Source organism: Oncorhynchus tshawytscha, linkage group LG13, assembly GCF_018296145.1.
Source record: "Oncorhynchus tshawytscha isolate Ot180627B linkage group LG13, Otsh_v2.0, whole genome shotgun sequence".
NCBI classification, from domain to species: Eukaryota; Metazoa; Chordata; class Actinopteri; order Salmoniformes; family Salmonidae; genus Oncorhynchus; species Oncorhynchus tshawytscha.
The window spans coordinates 52,979,634-52,998,135 of NC_056441.1; the positions used below are offsets into that span (position 1 = coordinate 52,979,634).

Genomic DNA, 18,502 nt, shown 5'->3' on the forward strand with positions numbered 1-18,502 from the left:
AAGCAGACAATCAGAGATGAGGGGCGGCATCGGGCACACACCAATCTATAGCCTTATAAGCAACTCATTCTAAAACAGTGAGAAATATAGACATTTAGTCAATTACAAATTACATGACCCTCCCCTGGACTAGATTTAAAAAACTAAATAAACCCCTTGACTGAAATTGATCAAGCATGACCCTCCACCATTTTCATTCAGCTTTGTGTCAATTATGTCAATTCCGATCCATCCCTCATTATCAAAAGTAAAAGTTTAAATCATTTCTAATTCCTTATTTTAAGCAAAACAGCCAGCACCATTTTCTTGTTATTTTTTATTTAAAGAAAGCCAGAAGCACAGTTCAACCCTCAGACATAATTAACAAATGTGTTTAGTGAGTCTGCAAGATCAGAGGCAGTAGGGATGACCATGGATGTTCTCTTAATAAGTGCTTGAATTAGATTATTTTCTGTCCTGCTAAGCATTATAAATATTAAAGTCAAGTACAGATAGACCAAAAAAAATAAACACCAGTCTCAACGTCAAAAGTGAAGAGGCGACTCCGGGATACTGGCCTTCTAGGCAGAGTTGCAAAGAAAAGCCATATCTCAGACTGGCCAATAAAAATAAAAGATTAAGATGGGCAAAAGAACACAGACACTGGACAGAGGAACTCTGCCTAGAAGGCCAGCATCCCGGAATCTTCTCTTCACTGTTGACATTGAGACCGGTGTTTTGCGGGTACTATTTAATGAAGCTGCCAGTTGAGAACTTGTGAAGCATCTGTTTCGCAAACTATACATTCTAATGTACTTGTCCTCTTGCTCAGTTGTGCACCGAGGCCTCCCACTCCTTTTTCTATTCGGGTTAGAGCCAGTTTGCGCTGTTCTTTGAAGAGAGTAGTACACAGCGCTGTACGAGATCTTCAGTTTCTCGCATGGGATAGCCTTCATTTCTCAGAACAAGACTGACGAGTTTCAGAAGAAAGTTCTTTGTTTTCAGCTGTGCTAACATAATTGCAAAAGGGTTTTCTAATGATCAATTAGCCTTTTAAAATTATAAACTTGGATTAGCTAACACAACGTGCCATTGGAACACAGGAGTGATGGTTGCTGATAATGGGCCTCTGTACGCCTATGTAGATATTCCATAAAAAAATTAGCTGTTTCCAGCTACAATAGTCATTTACAACATTAACAATGTCTACACTGTATGCTGATCAATTTTATGTTATTTTAAAGGACAAAAAAATAGCTTTTCTTTCAAAAACAAGGACATTTCTAAGTGACCCCAAACTTTTGAACAGTAGTATAGCTAGTTTGACCATGTGTCAATGTTAAGCAAGCTAGCTAACTTTATTATTAGCAATGTTAGCTAGATTATCAAGCTAGCTAACATCTCATTGGTTGAATAATTGTTCAGACTTCAAAGACACATGAACGCATTCATATTGTATTTACGACTTCCCAATTTCCCATGAGCACATGAAACCACCCTCTCCCTTAGGGTCCAGCATTATGCCGCGTACACGCGCTAGTCAGAACTAGGAAACTCGGAAATGCCCAACTTGCTGAATGGTTGAACGCAGCTTGGCTCGTGTATAACTACAAGCTATTGGCAAGTTGGACATTTCTGAATTTCCTAGTTCTGACTAGCACATGAACCCAGCATTAGTCCTCTGGATAACAGTGTAGTTTTATCTGGTTCTCCATGGGTGATGCTTGAGTAGAAATGAGGAGCAGGAATGAAATTGAAATCTCAGTTTATTAATCTCAAAGGCACCCTGTACCTTGAAAACAGTTTACAAATATAATCTGTCAAATTATACAATAATAAAGCACACAATGTCCAGCATTTTCCTCACTTATATCATCATTATTATTTTGACTGATATCACTTTTTTTGTATTAAAAAGAAAAAGAAAACATATATATAGATGTGATTATCAATTCATACAATGTAAAAAATAAGGTTTTCAACAACATTTTATCAGCCTTTTTTACCCAGCAGAGGGCAATATTGTAAAGTGATATAAATTTTTCTGGCAGGGAGGCAAGTGTAGGGAAGGAAATGGTTGCTGCCTCTGAAGTGAAGTATCAGAAAGTCTAGTCTACAATCAACAATTGTTGTTAATCATCATGAATTTGTGTGTGTGTTTACATGAGTATGTGTGGGGGAGTGGAGGGGTGAGATGTGTCTGACCACAGTTGAAGCACAGTACATAGAGGACGTTTCTGTTCAAGCACAGGAGAGTAGTAATGATTTGAGGACATCCTTTGGCTCATTATTTATCCTCGTCGTGGTGGTAGCCACACACCACCCCCACATCCTCATCGTGTGCACAATTGTGCTTGCCCAACTTTGCCCGTTTGCAGTCCAGTAACGTCCTCTCTGTGCCCTCACACTCCACATCATCTAGCAGGATACTGCCACTGCCACCCCCCAGCTCTGCCCGTTTAGCCACACGCAGGGCTACAGGGAAGCCTAGTTGCTGGCAGACCACCGTAGCCGCTTTACTATTAAACAAGTCATCACATACTGTGCCCCACTCCCCCCGTATGTAAATCTCCACCCGCCCACGATCCGACAGCTGCTCTGCACTGATCAGCCGCACCGACCCAGCCCGATGCTTCCGGCGCCGCTGCTTCCCAGGTTTGGAACCCCGGTTCTTCTTGTTGACCCGGTTCCCTGTGGAATGTTCTGTCTTGTCACTCTGCCCTTTCAGGAACTTGTCCTGGGCCTTTGAGAGAGTGAAGTTAGGCCTCTGGGTGGTGTGCTTTGTTGCAGCTGTCCAGTACGTAGGCCTTGGTGTTGTCTGGGGCCGATTGGTCGTAACTCCTAGTGGAAAGGGTCTGACTGTGGCGTGTGGTTGCGGTCGGGTCAAGGGTCGTACTGTTGGTGGAGAGGGCCTTCTGGCTCCAGTTGTCAATAGTGGTCGGGGCTTCGGGGTAACAGTGGGCCTGGTGTAGGACAACGACGGTCTCTGCCGGGAAGGAGTGGTGGCATGACCTGGCCTGGCCGTCATTACCTGCCTCCATGAGATGGTCAGTGCAGGTGTAGCGGTACCAGTAATCCTCTGCTGCATTGAGGTGGGATTGGAAGGTGTTGTTACAGGTTTAACAGTAGCTTGTGTTGTTAGAGGTTCAACTGTAGCCCTTATCGTTGCAGGTTTAGCAGTAGCCTTCAGGGTTGCAGTTGGAGGTGTGTAGGTAGGTCTCGTCATCATGGAGCGCAGGGTGGTCGGAGGAGTACGGAGCGTGGTGGTAGCTGTTGTTCTCGCAGTAATAGTGGGCGCAGCGGTGGTCGTCGGCTTCTTGTCAATGACAAACTCTGTAGAGAGGAAGTCAAGCGAAAGAAACAGCCCTTTAGAGCACTCCAACTGACTGAGATGTGTTGCGCTGTGACTCATGATGGCCTGCAAAGGAAAGCGTGTTTGTTTGTGGTGTCACTTACCCTCCTTCGGGTGGAAGTGAATCAGCTTGCCTTTAATCTTGACAAGAGTTGGCTTGAAGCTGCACTTGCCTGGAGGTGCTCTCCTAGATCGTGAGAGAAATCCATCAAACAATCCATTGATTTTAATGCTGCCCATGACAGCTCTATCTCCTACTAATACAGTATAGAGTAATTTGAATCATAGATTATAATAACCACATGGAGAACAGTTCTATCATTGATAAGCACATTATATTCAGTAAATTGCCGTTATGGTAAAAGATTTAGCAGATATTCCCTTAGCGTGACACAGAGTGATTACATTAGCTGATTACATAGTTAAAGTAAGAGATATACTAAACAAACACAGGGGGATTGAAGACCACATCAATAATTGGATGGACAATAAACATTAGTATATCTGGCAAAGGTATGTCTGTTTTGGGAATCTGCCATTAATCTGAGATAGGGATGAATTCCCAGAGCCCCCTGGCTGTTGGGACACTGTGACCCTTGTTTAATACCTGGATGGATCCACTATCTTATAGATCACCCCCGCTCTGGCAGACGCACTGGGAGCTCCCGTTGCCAGGAAGTACAGCTCCCCTAGAAACAAGAGGAAAAAAGGATCTAAGACCCAGCACAAAGATATGCAACACTTTCAAAGTGAAATCAAGACAGCCCGTTTCTTTTGAACCCCTTCCCACACTACTCAAATCAGCTTTGAAGTCAAGTATTCTGAAAAAGTTTGCTTGTTGAGACTTATCTGAATCTAAAGAGCATGCACTAAGTGGCACACCACTGGGTTTGAACTGGGTGTGTTCTTTCTTTATTTCTGTTCGAAAGCAGCAGAGGCTCATCATGAAATAACTCAGAGAAGCAGACAATTTTCCATGGTTGTCTTGGGTGACTGAATTCACAAGCAGCATGCATCCCCTAATGGCCTTTTCATGTACGGATCAGTACAAACAAAACACAAAAAAGACAGAAAAACATGCAAAGCTAGTTGTCAAGGTTACCTGCCTCATCTTCAGCAAAGGAAATTATGTATTTGTAATAGCTGTTGATAAGTTTGGGGAATCGGCACGTCTGGTCTTTTCCCATACAGATCTCCTTGTACTCCCACTTCCCAGTGCTTTGGTTCTCCTTCAGTGACATCAGGCGCCTAGGCACACAAGGAGTCACTCAGATTGTGCATGTGTCAAGTGAGTTTTAGGGCATTTGAAACATTTGTCAATGATCTTTCAATATTAAGAACATTTGTGTATCAACTTTTTTTCGAGGCATGACTCTATGAAACATTTTGTGCATTTTAATCAGTATAACGTTGTATAAACACACACCCACTCATGAAATCCCCGAATATGTAGAGGCCATTGAGATTAGGCATCTGGCAGCCGCGGTATATGTAGCCTCCAGTGACCGACTTCCCCAGTTTGTGGGGGTAAGCAAAAATAGGCAGGATGTCATCTGAGGAGAAAATATTTTTACACTGCTTAAGGGATTTAATACATATCTGAATCTCTTCACCAAATAATGAATTGATTCTTCATAGAGAAGCAGTCTGCCACCTCTACCAAGTTCTGTTGGAGAAATAGCCTACTCACCAAGAGAGGAGTTGTGACACAGCCTGTTGTCATAGCAAGAGAAGCCCTCCTTGGCTCTCCAGCCATAGTTGCCACCCTTGACGATGAGGTCCACCTCTTCAAACTTATTCTGTCCCACGTCCCCGCAGAACAGTCGGCCACGGCCCTGCCCCGTGATGAGGTCGCCCCGGTCGATGGAGCAGCGCCACATGTTACGCACCCCGTAGGCGTAGATCTCAGGCAGCGAGCTCTTCTCCCCCAGGAAAGGATTGTCCGATGGGATGCTGTAGGGTTCCACGTCATCGTTGTTGTCCACATCGAGACGCAGCACCTTGCCCAACAGAGTGGACCTACACACACATGGGTTTAACTGAGTTGTACTCATAGGAAAATGTCTGAGTATTTTAGTGTGGGCTTCTGTCATTGTTTTTCATTTGTGTATGTGTATCCAACCTGGTCTCAGAACGTTTTGTATTATTCTGTACGTAAATCTGAGACACTCCTTTTAGTATGATATGTTCCAAATTACAATTGGTATTATATGTTACGACTTTGCAAAATGTACAATATGTTAGGAATTTGCTAAATATACGACATACAAATTCTAGCTAGGTGGCAAGGTGGTTAACGTTATATAGGCTATGGGGTTAGGGTTAAGTTTAGGAGTTAGGTTAACAGGTTAACGTTAGGGTTAGCTAACGTGCTAAGTAGTTGCAAAACAGTGAAGTAGTAAGTCGTTGAAAAGTTTCTAATTAGCCAAAATGTTAAAGTTATCCGTGATGAGATTCGAACTTGCAACGTATGGGTTGCTAAACATTAGTCATAACAACTGTAACGTGTCATGCTAATTTAAGTGTCCTTGATTTACTTTTACTATGGTACGAGACCAGGCTGGTGTGTCACAACAGTCATCAAAGACATTTACGATTAATGAAAGTTATAGATGCACAAAGATCATGCCCCCAAAAGCATTTTTTAGGAGGAATGATATTTATGCCTCTGTGACTTTCTCTCACTCATCATTATTCACGATTCATTCTGATTATCTGTAATCATGGTAACATCCACATTAATGTAGAACTGTTCAGAAGCATATTCTATTCCTATTTACAATAAAACGGACTCTAATGACATAATACATTATTTACCATTAATTTCTACTAGGCACAGCATAATCCGAAACATAACCAATGCAAACTGCAAATGCATCCAACAAGTTTGATACAGTAATTGCGTGCTAAGAATATGGGACCAAATACTCAATTTTTGACTAAATTTAATACACTATAAGTGAATTTGTCCAAATAATTATGACACCTTCAAATGGGGGGATTAGATACACAAAATGCTTTCACTTCTAAACGATAAAACAGATATCTATGAAAATACCCTCAAATAAAAAGGTGACATTCTGTACTGTCTCCTCATATAAAACATTTGATCTCAAATCCAAAATGCTGAAATATAGAGCCAAATGAATTGTTTTAGCATCACTGTCCAAATAAATACATAGGGGATTCTCTCTGTCTCTCTCTCTCTCTCTCTCTCTCTCTCTCTCTCTCTCTCTCTCTCTCTCTCTCATACTATTATACGGCCCACAGCGTCTTGTGTAAATATTAGCCTTGGCAGGTCCCAAAACCCTCATATCCCTGGCCTTCCACTCATTGGCTGTCAAGAAACCTTCTGCTCATCTTTCTTCTCCTGGGATGAGCTGAAAGGGATGTTTTCACCAAATGCAACTCAGTACAACGCCTTTACCGTAAGTACCGCCCCCGAGATAAAGCTGTGATGTATAGAACCCCCTATTTCGGCATGCATAAATTCTGCATAAATTCTGCATAAATTCCAGTAGAGCTACCCAACTATGAACTAGACATAACCCTCTTCTGCGAATAATGCATAACAAGGTTGATTTAGAGCACCTGCTCTTACTCATGCCACTGTTGAAATTAGGAGGATGCGGTCATTGTTGTGGCTGGAATAGAATGAATGGAACGGAGTCAGTCACGTGTTTTCCATATTTTTGGGATTCGTTTGATACCGTTCCATTTATTTCATTCCAGCCATTACAATGAGCCCGTCTTCCTATAGCTCCTCCCACCAGCCTCCTTTTACATCTACATCGTAATATTCTGAACAGAATAGCAGATATTCTACCTCCATTCGGGTCTTTAAAAGGAGTGGCAAACGTCCCTTCAAGCTCAACTATGCAAGACTGTAGTGATTATCACATGGTAAGAAAATGCTGGACATCGCCCGACAACATTCTCCATAAATATTTAGCCTGACACAGCAGGTCCAGACTCTGGCCACTGACCAAAGCGCTGTGGGCGTGGCACTCACAACCTGACTGGTACTGCTATGCCCTGTCCTTGCCCATGGTTCAAAATAAAGTGCATTCTAAGACACAGACTGTCCAGAGCTCAGTGATGTTTTTCCTCAAAGAAGGGTTTAGAGTTTTTCATAATATCACTGTGTGTACAATTCTGTCACGGTGTTATAACTATAGAGGCAGGTCACTTTCAGCAAAATGTTTTGGGCTGCCTTTGAGTCCTTTCTGAATGGCCCTGTGACACTATGTAGATTCTGGGCACTGCCAACCCCTGCCCTGGCCCCTGCCAGGAGAAAGCTAAACATACCGTGCCAAGGCTAATATTGTGAACAACTGTACTGTCTGTCTACATGAATGTACATATAGCCTTGAGCTGAGTGTTTGTCATGTCAAATGCTCAGGGGTTGAGGTCATAGATGGCGATTTCTCTCCCAATGTTACCAAAGCATTGGCGCCATTGACAAGTAAGGTCATAAAATCGCACTTTAATGAATAGCTGCTGAGTGGCATTGCTGAAGGTTCTGTATAAAGTTAATTGCGCTTCAATCCATACATTTGTCACTCTCTCAATGTTGAGAGCTTGTCAATTTCTAGTCAAATTTTTTATTAAAAGATTCTTCTACCCTCCGGTGTCAATTCATCTTCTGGAATATTAAACTTGTTTATGACAAGTTGACAACAACTCAGACACGAATTTAATCTAAACGTGTATTAGTCAACCATGAATATAATAATTACTAGACATTTACCTGGGCAACAGGATTTTCCATTCTTTAAAAATAGAATCATGTATCACTATGTTACCATATGAGAACATCACATAATTTGGCAATTGAGTAATACAGTTTACAAACACACTAATAGACTAATTGTGCCCTGTGGTCCCCTTTACTGTAGCTTATATTTACATCAACAAAGATGTCACGCTATAGGTAAAACTTTTTGAACTCCTATTTTCCAGATTTAAAAAAAAGTTAAATGACTGCAAATAAGTATACTATGAAGAGCCAGATGTATCACATTAAGCGTTTCACTCCACTATTAACTATAATTGTCACTTCTACTCCCTCTCCGGCGCTCAAGGTCGGCAGTCTGCTGATTATTTTGCACACCTGTCACCATCATTAAGCGCACCAGCGCCTCATCAGACTCACCTGGACTCCATCACCTTCCTGATTACCTTCCCAATATCTGTCACTCCCTTTGGTTCTCTCCCTAGGTGCTATTGTTTCTGTTCCAGTGTTCATTTTGTACGCTACCTGTGTTTCTTGGTTTGTTCTATGTTCATTTAGTTATTAAATACACTCCCTGAAATTGCTTCCTGAATCCCAGCATACACATTGCAATAATACTCCGACACCACTGTTTAGGTGTCCTTTGTTGAACTATATCTTCAACTTTAAAAATGTAGGTCTCTGAAACAAACATATCATTCTGACCTTCAAAAAACATCAACATGGGGTGAAGGCTAGATATACACTAAATAACTAAATGTCACCCCTTAATTTGTTTCCCCTGAATGAGTTTTGAAATGTATAAAGCACGGGGACTCACTTATTCTGGGAGTTCCCAAACTTGCCAAAGGGATCCCCTGCTCTTCCCCCATCGCCGATGAAGATATAGAGGTAGCCATCGTGTCCGAAGAGAAGCTGGCCCCCGTTGTGGTTCGAGGCAGGTTCCACCACTTCCAAAATAGTTCTACAAAGAAAACCATGCATGACTAAACATCACTAAATTCTAAATCTGAAAGGATGATTGTAGTTGCAGGTCTTTATTTCAAATCTGCTGATTTGTTTTGTTTCAAAATGTCAAATACATGCATGTGAATGGAGCCCATGTCACCACAGGTTCTGATTCAGTCCATGTCATTTGGTGAAACTTCTCTTACCTCTCTGAGGAGTGATCTAGTTGGTTCATATCGTCAGCGGACAGTGTGAACTCACTAATGCGGATCCTCTCCTCCTTCTTCACAGACACAGAGTAGTAGACATAGGCCTTCTGCACCAGTGTGAAGCGCGGGTGGAGGGCCATGCAGAGGAAGCCTCTCTCATCCCCTGCCCAGGGAGAGGTGAGCACTGCCTTAGTTAGGTTGAGGAAGGGCCGGTCAATACGGGAGCCGTTGGGCAGGTACGTCCACACGTAGCCCAGCTGCTCTGCCACAAAGAAGCGGTGGGTCCCGTCGTCGGCGTAGACCATGGCCACCGGGTTCCTCAGACCGTTGGCAACCTCCTGCAGGCACAGTTGGAGACAGCCCTCGGGGTCCGCCCGAACATCTCCCAGGTTGGCATTGAGCTTGTCGTCGGCGAGCACGTTAGGGTAACAGTACTCCCTGTCTTTGAGCTCCAGGAAGTTACAGAACGTATTGCGGTCCTCCTCTATGCCCACCGTGGCGTTGTTGTCGGTGAGCAGGCTAATGGTGTAGCGGCACTGGTGCCAGAACTCAGAGCAGTAGTCTCCGCACAGGCCTGGCAGCTCCCTCATGGGCGTGTTGGCATCCTCAGCATCGTACAGGTGGGCAGAGTAGGGAGAGCACTCCTGTGAGGATGAGGAAAGCTTGTTTGAAAAGTGGCAGAGGTATTGGTGCTCGGACTACACACGCTTATGAGCAAAACTCAGTGGATCTACCTTGTCGGCTGATAACTTTCATAATGAGCTACCACTTAACTGTAGGCTATAGCCACTTTGTGTAATCACAAATTGAAACTTCAAAAGCATAGTTTACATGTTAATGCTATGTCATGTTTGTTCATGATACTGTGCAGCTATTTTCATGATGAACTCTCCCTAGGCTTGTAAACGTTTGAAATTCAGCATGTCCTCTTTTCCTCCCAGTACTCACCAGTCCAGCTGGTAATGACTATTCTGGGTATAAATAAGGCCTGTTTAAATGCATCTTGGAACATCCAATCCCCTATTAAGTCAAAGCCACACAATTACACCCATTTTAACACTGGTAATCTGTTGGGACAATGATGCAAAACATATAAACCACTGTAACAGCTGGTACTGAAAGAAACAATTAAGTTACAAAAACGGATGAATAATATAATGATTCCAAGTCTTAAGCAAAAAGGGCATAATGTGTTCTGGAGTTCTTGGAGTAATTTTTCATTTCTTTCCATTTAAATCTGGGATATGCTCTCCCAAAAGGTGCCATCAAATAAACGGTGCCATCCAAAACTCTACATCAATGTGTTTAACATCAACAACACTTGGCCAATTTAGGGTTTAAATCTGTTGCTGGCCGTAGATTGCAGGGTGGATTATGCAAATCACATGATTCCCAGGCAGTGACGTAAAAAGGGGACAATCTGGAGGTGATATGTGTTACACACAGCTACATGTCTGAGTTGGGGGTACAGTATAAAACTAGTAGGTAAGAACTGGCAAATGTGGCCATATAGCTGCTAAAAGGAACATAAATAAAAGCATGTATGAAATGCCTTAATTTTAAACAAAATGTAAGATATGTCAGGTCATGGCACATTGTGAGGCCCATTTCTTAAGGTACTGTATCTGTGACCAACAGATGCATATCTGTAGTCCAAGTCATGTGAAATGCATAGATTAGGCCTCCCGGGTGGCGCAGTGGTTAAGGGTGCTGTACTGCAGTGCTAGCTGTACCACCAGAGACCCTGGGTTCATGCCCAGGCTCTGGCGTAACCAGCCGCAACCAGGAGGTCCGTGGGGCAACGCACAATTGGCCTAGCATTGGGGGGTACAATTTTTTTTGAAATAACAAAATGCATAGATTAGGGTCTAATGAATTTATTTAAATTGACCTCATATGAACTGTAATTGTAAAATATTAGATATTCTTGCATGGGAGAGGTGAGCAAAGGGTTATCTATCTGGATTTCACCTATTGGACAGGATTAGATGCATAAAAATAGAATGAATAGAATGGGTTTCCCCATTCAAGTCAATAATTTGACGGTTCTATTAATTATATTTCTATGCATTTAATCCTAAACCAGATAACTTTTGAAAAACTGGGCCCTGGTCATTGTTTTTTGTCATATGGGTGTTGACTCCTCTGGCCTCTACTGCAGGCAGCCCTGATAATGCAGTCTCTTAGCCAACTATAACGTTCTGTTTAAATTCTTTGTAAATACTGTGTTGGATGGGATGGGGAGCCCTGACAACAGCAATCCGTCAAACTTAACTCCACATGCCTTTTGTTCACAGAGATGGCAACCAGATATTACAGTACCTTGCAAAAGTATCAAATCAAATCAAATTTATTTATATAGCCCTTCGTACATCAGCTGATATCTCAAAGTGCTGTACAGAAACCCAGCCTAAAACCCCAAACAGCAAGCAATGCAGGTGTAGAAGCACGGTGGCTAGGAAAAACTCCCTAGAAAGGCCAAAACCTAGGAAGAAACCTAGAGAGGAACCAGGCTATGTGGGGTGGCCAGTCCTCTTCTGGCTGTGCCGGGTGGAGATTATAACAGAACATGGCCAAGATGTTCAAATGTTCATAAATGACCAGCATGTTCGAATAATAAGAAGGCAGAACAGTTGAAACTGGAGCAGCAGCACAGCCAGGTGGACTGGGGACAGTAAGGAGTCATCATGTCAGGTAATCCTGGGGCATGGTCCTAGGGCTCAGGTCCTCAGAGAGAGAGAAAGAAAGAGAGAATTAGAGAATGCACACTTAGATTCACACAGGACACCGAATAGGACAGGAGAAGTACTCCAGATATAACAAACTGACCCTAGCCCCCCGACACATAAACTACTGCAGCATAAATACTGGAGGCTGAGACAGGAGAGATGAGTCTTCAGTAAAGACTTAAAGGTTGAGACTGAGTTTGCGTCTCTGACATGGGTAGGCAGACCGTTCCATAAAAATGGAGCTCTATAGGAGAAAGCCCTGCCTCCAGCTGTTTGCTTAGAAATTCTAGGGACAATTAGGAGGCCTGCGTCTTGTGACCGTAGCGTACGTGTAGGTATGTACGGCAGGACCAAATCAGAGAGATAGGTAGGAGCAAGCCCATGTAATGCTTTGTAGGTTAGCAGTAAAACCTTGAAATCAGCCCTTGCTTTGACAGGAAGCCAGTGTAGAGAGGCTAGCACTGGAGTAATATGATCAAATTTTTTGGTTCTAGTCAGGATCCTAGCAGCCGTATTTAGCACCAACTGAAGTTTATTTAGTGCTTTATCCGGGTAGCCGGAAAGTAGAGCATTGCAGTAGTCTAACCTAGAAGTGACAAAAGCATGGATTAATTTTTCTGCATCATTTTTGGACAGAAAGTTTCTGATTTTTGCAATGTTACGTAGATGGAAAAAAGCTGTCCTTGAAATGGTCTTGATATGTTCTTCAAAAGAGAGATCAGGGTCCAGAGTAACGCCGAGGTCCTTCACAGTTTTATTTGAGACGACTGTACAACCATTAAGATTAATTGTCAGATTCAACAGAAGATCTCTTTGTTTTTTGGGACCTAGAACAAGCATCTCTGTTTTGTCCGAGTTTAAAAGTAGAAAGTTTGCAGCCATCCACTTCCTTATGTCTGAAACACATGCTTCTAGCAAGGGCAATTTTGGGGCTTCACCATGTTTCATTGAAATGTACAGCTGTGTGTCATCCGCATAGCAGTGAAAGTTAACATTATGTTTTCGAATAACATCCCCAAGAGGTAAAATATATAGTGAAAACATAGTATAGTATACAAAAATATAGTGGTCCTAAAACAGAACCTTGAGGAACACCGAAATTTACAGTTGATTTGTCAGAGGACAAACCATTCACAGAGACAAACTGATATCTTTCCGACAGATAAGATCTAAACCAGGCCAGAACTTGTCCGTGTAGACCAATTTGGGTTTCCAATCTCTCCAAAAGAATGTGGTGATCGATGGTATCAAAAGCAGCACTAAGGTCTAGGAGCACGAGGACAGATGCAGAGCCTCGGTCCGATGCCATTAAAATGTCATTTACCACCTTCACAAGTGCCGTCTCAGTGCTATGATGTGGTCTAAAACCAGACTGAAGCATTTCGTATACATTGTTTGTCTTCAGGAAGGCAGTAAGTTGCTGCGCAACAGCCTTTTCTAAAATTTTTGAGAGGAATGGAAGATTCGATATAGGCCGATAGTTTTTTATATTTTCTGGATCAAGGTTTGGCTTTTTCAAGAGAGGCTTTATTACTGCCACTTTTAGTGAGTTTGGTACACATCCGGTGGATAGAGAGACGTTTATTATGTTCAACATAGGAGGGCCAAGCACAGGAAGCAGCTCTTTCAGTAGTTTAGTTGGAATAGGGTCTAGTATGCAGCTTGAAGGTTTAGAGGCCATGATTATTTTCATCATTGTGTCAAGAGATATATTACTAAAACACTTGAGCGTCTCTCTTGATCCTAGGTCCTGGGAGAGTTGTGCAGACTCAGGACAACTGAGCTTTGAAGGAATACGCAGATTTAAAGAGGAGTCCGTAATTTGCTTTCTAATAATCATAATCTTTTCCTCAAAGATGTTCATGAATTTATCACTGCTAAAGTGAAAGTCATCCTCTCTTGGGGAATGCTGCTTTTTAGTTAGCTTTGCGACAGTATCAAAAAGGAATTTTGGATTGTTCTTATTTTCCTCAATTAAGTTAGAAAAATAGGATGATCGAGCAGCAGTAAGGGCTCTTCGGTACTGCACGGTACTGTCTTTCCAAGCTAGTCGGAAGACTTCCAGTTTGGTGTGGCGCCATTTCCTTTCCAATTTTCTGGAAGCTTGCTTCAGAGCTCGGGTATTTTCTGTGTACCAGGGAGCTAGTTTCTTATGAGAAATGTTTTTAGTTTTTAGGGGTGCAACTGCATCTAGGGTATTGCGCAAGGTTAAATTGAGTTCCTCAGTTAGGTGGTTAACTGATTTTTGTCCTCTGGCGTCCTTGGGTAGACAGAGGGAATCTGGAAGGACATCAAGGAATCTTTGTGTAGTCTGTGAATTTATAGCACGACTTTTGATGTTCCTTGGTTGGGGTCTGAGCAGATTATTTGTTGCAATTGCAAACGTAATAAAATGGTGGTCCGATAGTCCAGGATTATGAGGAAAAACATTAAGATCCACAACATTTATTCCATGGGACAAAACTAGGTCCAGCGTATGACTGTGACAGTGAGTGGGTCCAGAGACATGTTGGACAAAACCCACTGAGTCGATGATGGCTCCGAAAGCCTTTTGGAGTGGGTCTGTGGACTTTTCCATGTGAATATTAAAGTCACCAAAGATTAGTATGCATCCCCCTTGGCGTTTTTCCTATTTTGTTGCATTACAACCTGTAATTTAAATGGATTTTTATTTGGATTTCATGTCATGGACATACACATTTTTTTTCAAAATTGGTGAAGTGAAATGAAAAAAAAAAGAATATAAAGAAAAGAATGGAAAAGTGGTGCGTGCATATGTATTCATCTCCTTTGCTATTAAGTCGCTAAATAAGATCTGGTGCAACCAATTACCTTCAGAAGTCACATAATTAGTTAAATAAAGTTCACCTTTGTGCAATCTAAGTGTCACATGATCTGTCAAATGATCTCAGTATATACAGTATACACCTGTTCTGAAAGGCCTGAGTCTGCAACACCACTAAGCAAGCAGCACCACGAAGACCAAGGAGCGCTTCAAACAGGTCAGGGACAAAGTTGTGGATAAGTATAGATCAGGTTTGGGTTATAAAAAAATATCTGAAACTTTGAACATCCCACGGAGCACCATTAAATCAATTATTAAAACATTTAAAGAATATGGCACCACAACAAACATGCCAAGAGAAGGCCGCCCACCAAAACTCAGGGACCAGGCAAGGAGGGCATTAATCAAAGAGGCAACAAAGAGACCAGAGAAAACACTGAAGGAGCTGCAAAGCTCCACAGTGGAAATTGGAGTATCTGTCCATAGGACCACTAAGCCGAACACTCCACAGAGCTGGGCTTTACAGAAGAGTGTCCATAAAAAAGCCATTGCTTAATTAAAGAAACCAAAAATATTGAAGAAGGTACTCGGATCAGATGAGAATAAAACAAGATTTTTGGCCATCAAGGAAAATGCTATGTCTGGCGCAAACCCAACACCTCCCATCACCCCAAGAATACCATCCCCACAGTGAAGCATGGTGGTGGCAGCATCATGCTGTGGGTATGTCTTTCATCGGCAGGGACTGGGAAACTGGTCAGAATTGAAGGAATGATGGCTGGCGCTAAATATTGAGAGAATCTTGAGGGAAATCTGTTTCCGTCTTCCAGAGATTTGAGATTGGGACAGAAGTTCACCTTCCAGCAGGACAATGATCCTAAGCATACTGCTAAAGCAACACTTGAGTGGTTTAAGTGGAAACATTTAAATGTCTTGGAATGGCCTAGTCAAAGCCCAGAACTAAATCCAATTGAGAATCTGTGGCGTGACTTAAAGAATGCTGTACACCAGCGAAACCCATCCAACTTGAAGGAGCTGGAGCAGTTTTGCCTTGAAGAATGGGCATAAATCCCAGTGGCTAGATGTGTCAAGCTTATAGAGACATACCTCAAGATACTTGCAGCTGGAATTGCTGAAAAACGTGGCTCTACAAAGTATTGACTTTGGTGGGGGGTGAATAGTTATGCACGCTTTCTGTTTGTTTTTTTGTCTTATTTCTTGTTTGTTTCGCTTTTTTTTTTTTTTTAGCATTTTCAAAGTGGTAGGCATGTTGTGTAAATTAAATGACACAAAACCCCCAAAAATCCATTTTAATTCCAGGTTGTAAGGCAACAAAATAGAAAAAATGCCATGGGGGATGAATACTTTTGCAAGCCACTGTATGTTACAAATTGTACATTTTATCGTAGAAACAACCCTAGACTAGCACTAGCACACGCACACCCACAAACACTGTGAGAGTAAAGAAGGACAGTAGTAAAACGGTTAAGTACACGATGCAGGGTGAGCTGGTAGGGTTAAAGCTGTGTGTGTTGGTTTCCTTTCCTCCATGAGTCACCAAAGTCAACATAAATACACTCAAAGAAACCTCTAAAACGGCCCTCCTTCCAAAAGGGGTGGGCAGTAATGAGAGAGTGCACATGTGCCACATCGTATAGGACAACCCTTCAACGTTCCACGTTGCCACGATCACTGTAAATGTGAGACTTCTCAGCTTCCAAAGTTGGGAAGGAGGTATCGGATAGGCTGTATTTATTTAAATGGTTGACGTCAATGTTACTAATTGTTTTGTAACCCAATAGTCAGCCTTAATCCTACCACAAGTAGACGGTATAGTTCCTTCAACTACTTCAGCTGGATTCAACTCCTCACCTCCCTCTCCCTCCTGCCCTCCCTCCCTATCCCAGTGGAAATATGATACTGTATATCCTGTTCAGTGACCAGAGAGGAAATCGATGTTTGGCTGGTGGTCAGTGGGCCTCTTGACAGATCACAAGCATCCCCCTGTATCTATGATAACTGTCTGGACAATGAGCATGATTGAGCAGAGTTTACCCTGGCTAAGTGGCCTTGGGCATTGGGTCTCCAGCCACTGACCACACTGCCTGTACCTTAGCATGGCTGATATGAGAGCTGAGCACAATAGCTAATTTCCACTAGATCCAAAACCAAACAAAGCTGAGGACACGTTCACGTGGTCTGCAATTCTCTTCATTTGAGAGGAGAACAAATATATTCCATCCAGTAGTGATGTTGTGGTACTGTGGTTCAGGCCCCAAAATCCATCATTGGTAACAGTACTGTCGTATCTCATGGTTGAACAGACACGTCAACGCCTTACATAATCCCTCCAACTGTAATTTGTTCCAATCTTACAGCGTGCACATTTGGAAAGGCCTGGGGTATGTAATTATCATGATGTTCACATACATTTCAATAATGAAGGGGGTGTCAATGTGTAAAAATTGGAATGAAATATAGTTTCATGAAATATGATAGATTAATATGTATAAAATGTTTTATATCCTGTGATGAAATAGAATTTTATTACAAGTGAAAAAAATGAAAAAAAAACATGCGTGAAGATAATCCATTCTACAAATGCACTCTTAGAAAAAAAAGGTATTGTCTTTTTGTGGAAAGTTTTAGATAAGGAGGCATTAGCTAACATCCGACGACTGACAGACTTCAATTTACCTGACAGAGGATGGTGCGTATGTATTTCGCACAGGTCATGTAACCCGAGTAGTCAAAATAGTCCATGATCCTGTAGAAGTTTTGGGAGATCTTGTCATCTTTCTCCAGGTCACAGCAACCAAACTTGGCGTACTCCTTACAGAAGACCAGAGGCTCCCGTGGCTGGAAGGGGGGCTTGTAATCCAGGCACTGGGGATGGGTGTTCCCATGTCGGGGTGCGTGTAGGACCAGTAGGACCAACAGCCAACGGGACAGCAGCTCAACTCCCTTTACACTTACCCTGCTCATTGCAATAGTAGTTTACCCTGCCACCTGTAGAGCTAAGTAATGGAGAGACGCAAAATTCCAAAAGGTCTGTGTGTAGTGGTGATTCTGTCCCTTCCCCCGGTGCCTGACTTTTGGAGAGCCTTCCTATGTTTGCTCTGGACATGTGCTCTTTCGCGGGACAAAAACGAACGGTGGCGGAAAGCAACAGGCCCTTTCATTCAGCAGTCCGTCCTGGCCAGCCACGATGCTTCCACTCTCCACTCAGAACCTATTCCCTCCCTCCTTCTGCTCCCTCCTCCCCTTACTCTCCCTCTCTCCTCCTCTCCCTCGCTCTCTGTCTGTCCTCCACAGACACATGGCATTCTTTCCCATTGCGGCCTGTCTATATCACCCTGCTGTAGCTCTCCTCCCCCCTCTACATACTCAGCCTTTTCTCTACTTCACACACACCTCCCTACCCTGCCTCAGACAGATTCACTGAATGACTCAGGACATGTGCTGAAAGAAGAGAGCAATGGATCCTCCACACACCACAAACAATGGCATAGCCTATAAGAAACTGTATGTATATGAAGGATTATATATGGATAATGCTTGTGTGTTTAATACAGGCTACTGCTGTTATTCAACAAGCATTTGTAAACCACTTGGTGATATGAAATTGGTCTAAAACCAGTAGACATCAACTAAAAAAATCTGTTCTAAAGTGAATTGAGTCTAACGATAAAAGGCGAGACAGCCTTTGAATTGGCTTGCTACTGAATGTTGTGTCCTAGACCTACAGGGTATACAAATACCAAA

At 42.6% G+C, this 18,502-nt stretch overlaps 1 protein-coding gene across 1 annotated transcript; it reads right to left on the bottom strand.

Annotated features, from left to right (window-relative positions):
* Positions 1-1,733: 1,733 nt before the first annotated feature.
* LOC112265112 (HHIP-like protein 1) lies at positions 1,734-18,005 on the bottom strand. The gene is made up of 9 exons (XM_024442160.2): positions 17,435-18,005; positions 9,221-9,867; positions 8,887-9,030; positions 5,022-5,350; positions 4,758-4,884; positions 4,434-4,579; positions 3,939-4,020; positions 3,436-3,518; positions 1,734-3,312 (listed from the first exon to the last, which is right to left on the bottom strand). Exons 1-9 carry the CDS (start codon positions 17,720-17,722, stop codon positions 2,267-2,269), a joined length of 2,892 nt encoding a protein of 963 aa, XP_024297928.1. The 5' UTR covers positions 17,723-18,005; the 3' UTR covers positions 1,734-2,266.
* Between the last annotated feature and the right edge of the window lie 497 nt (positions 18,006-18,502).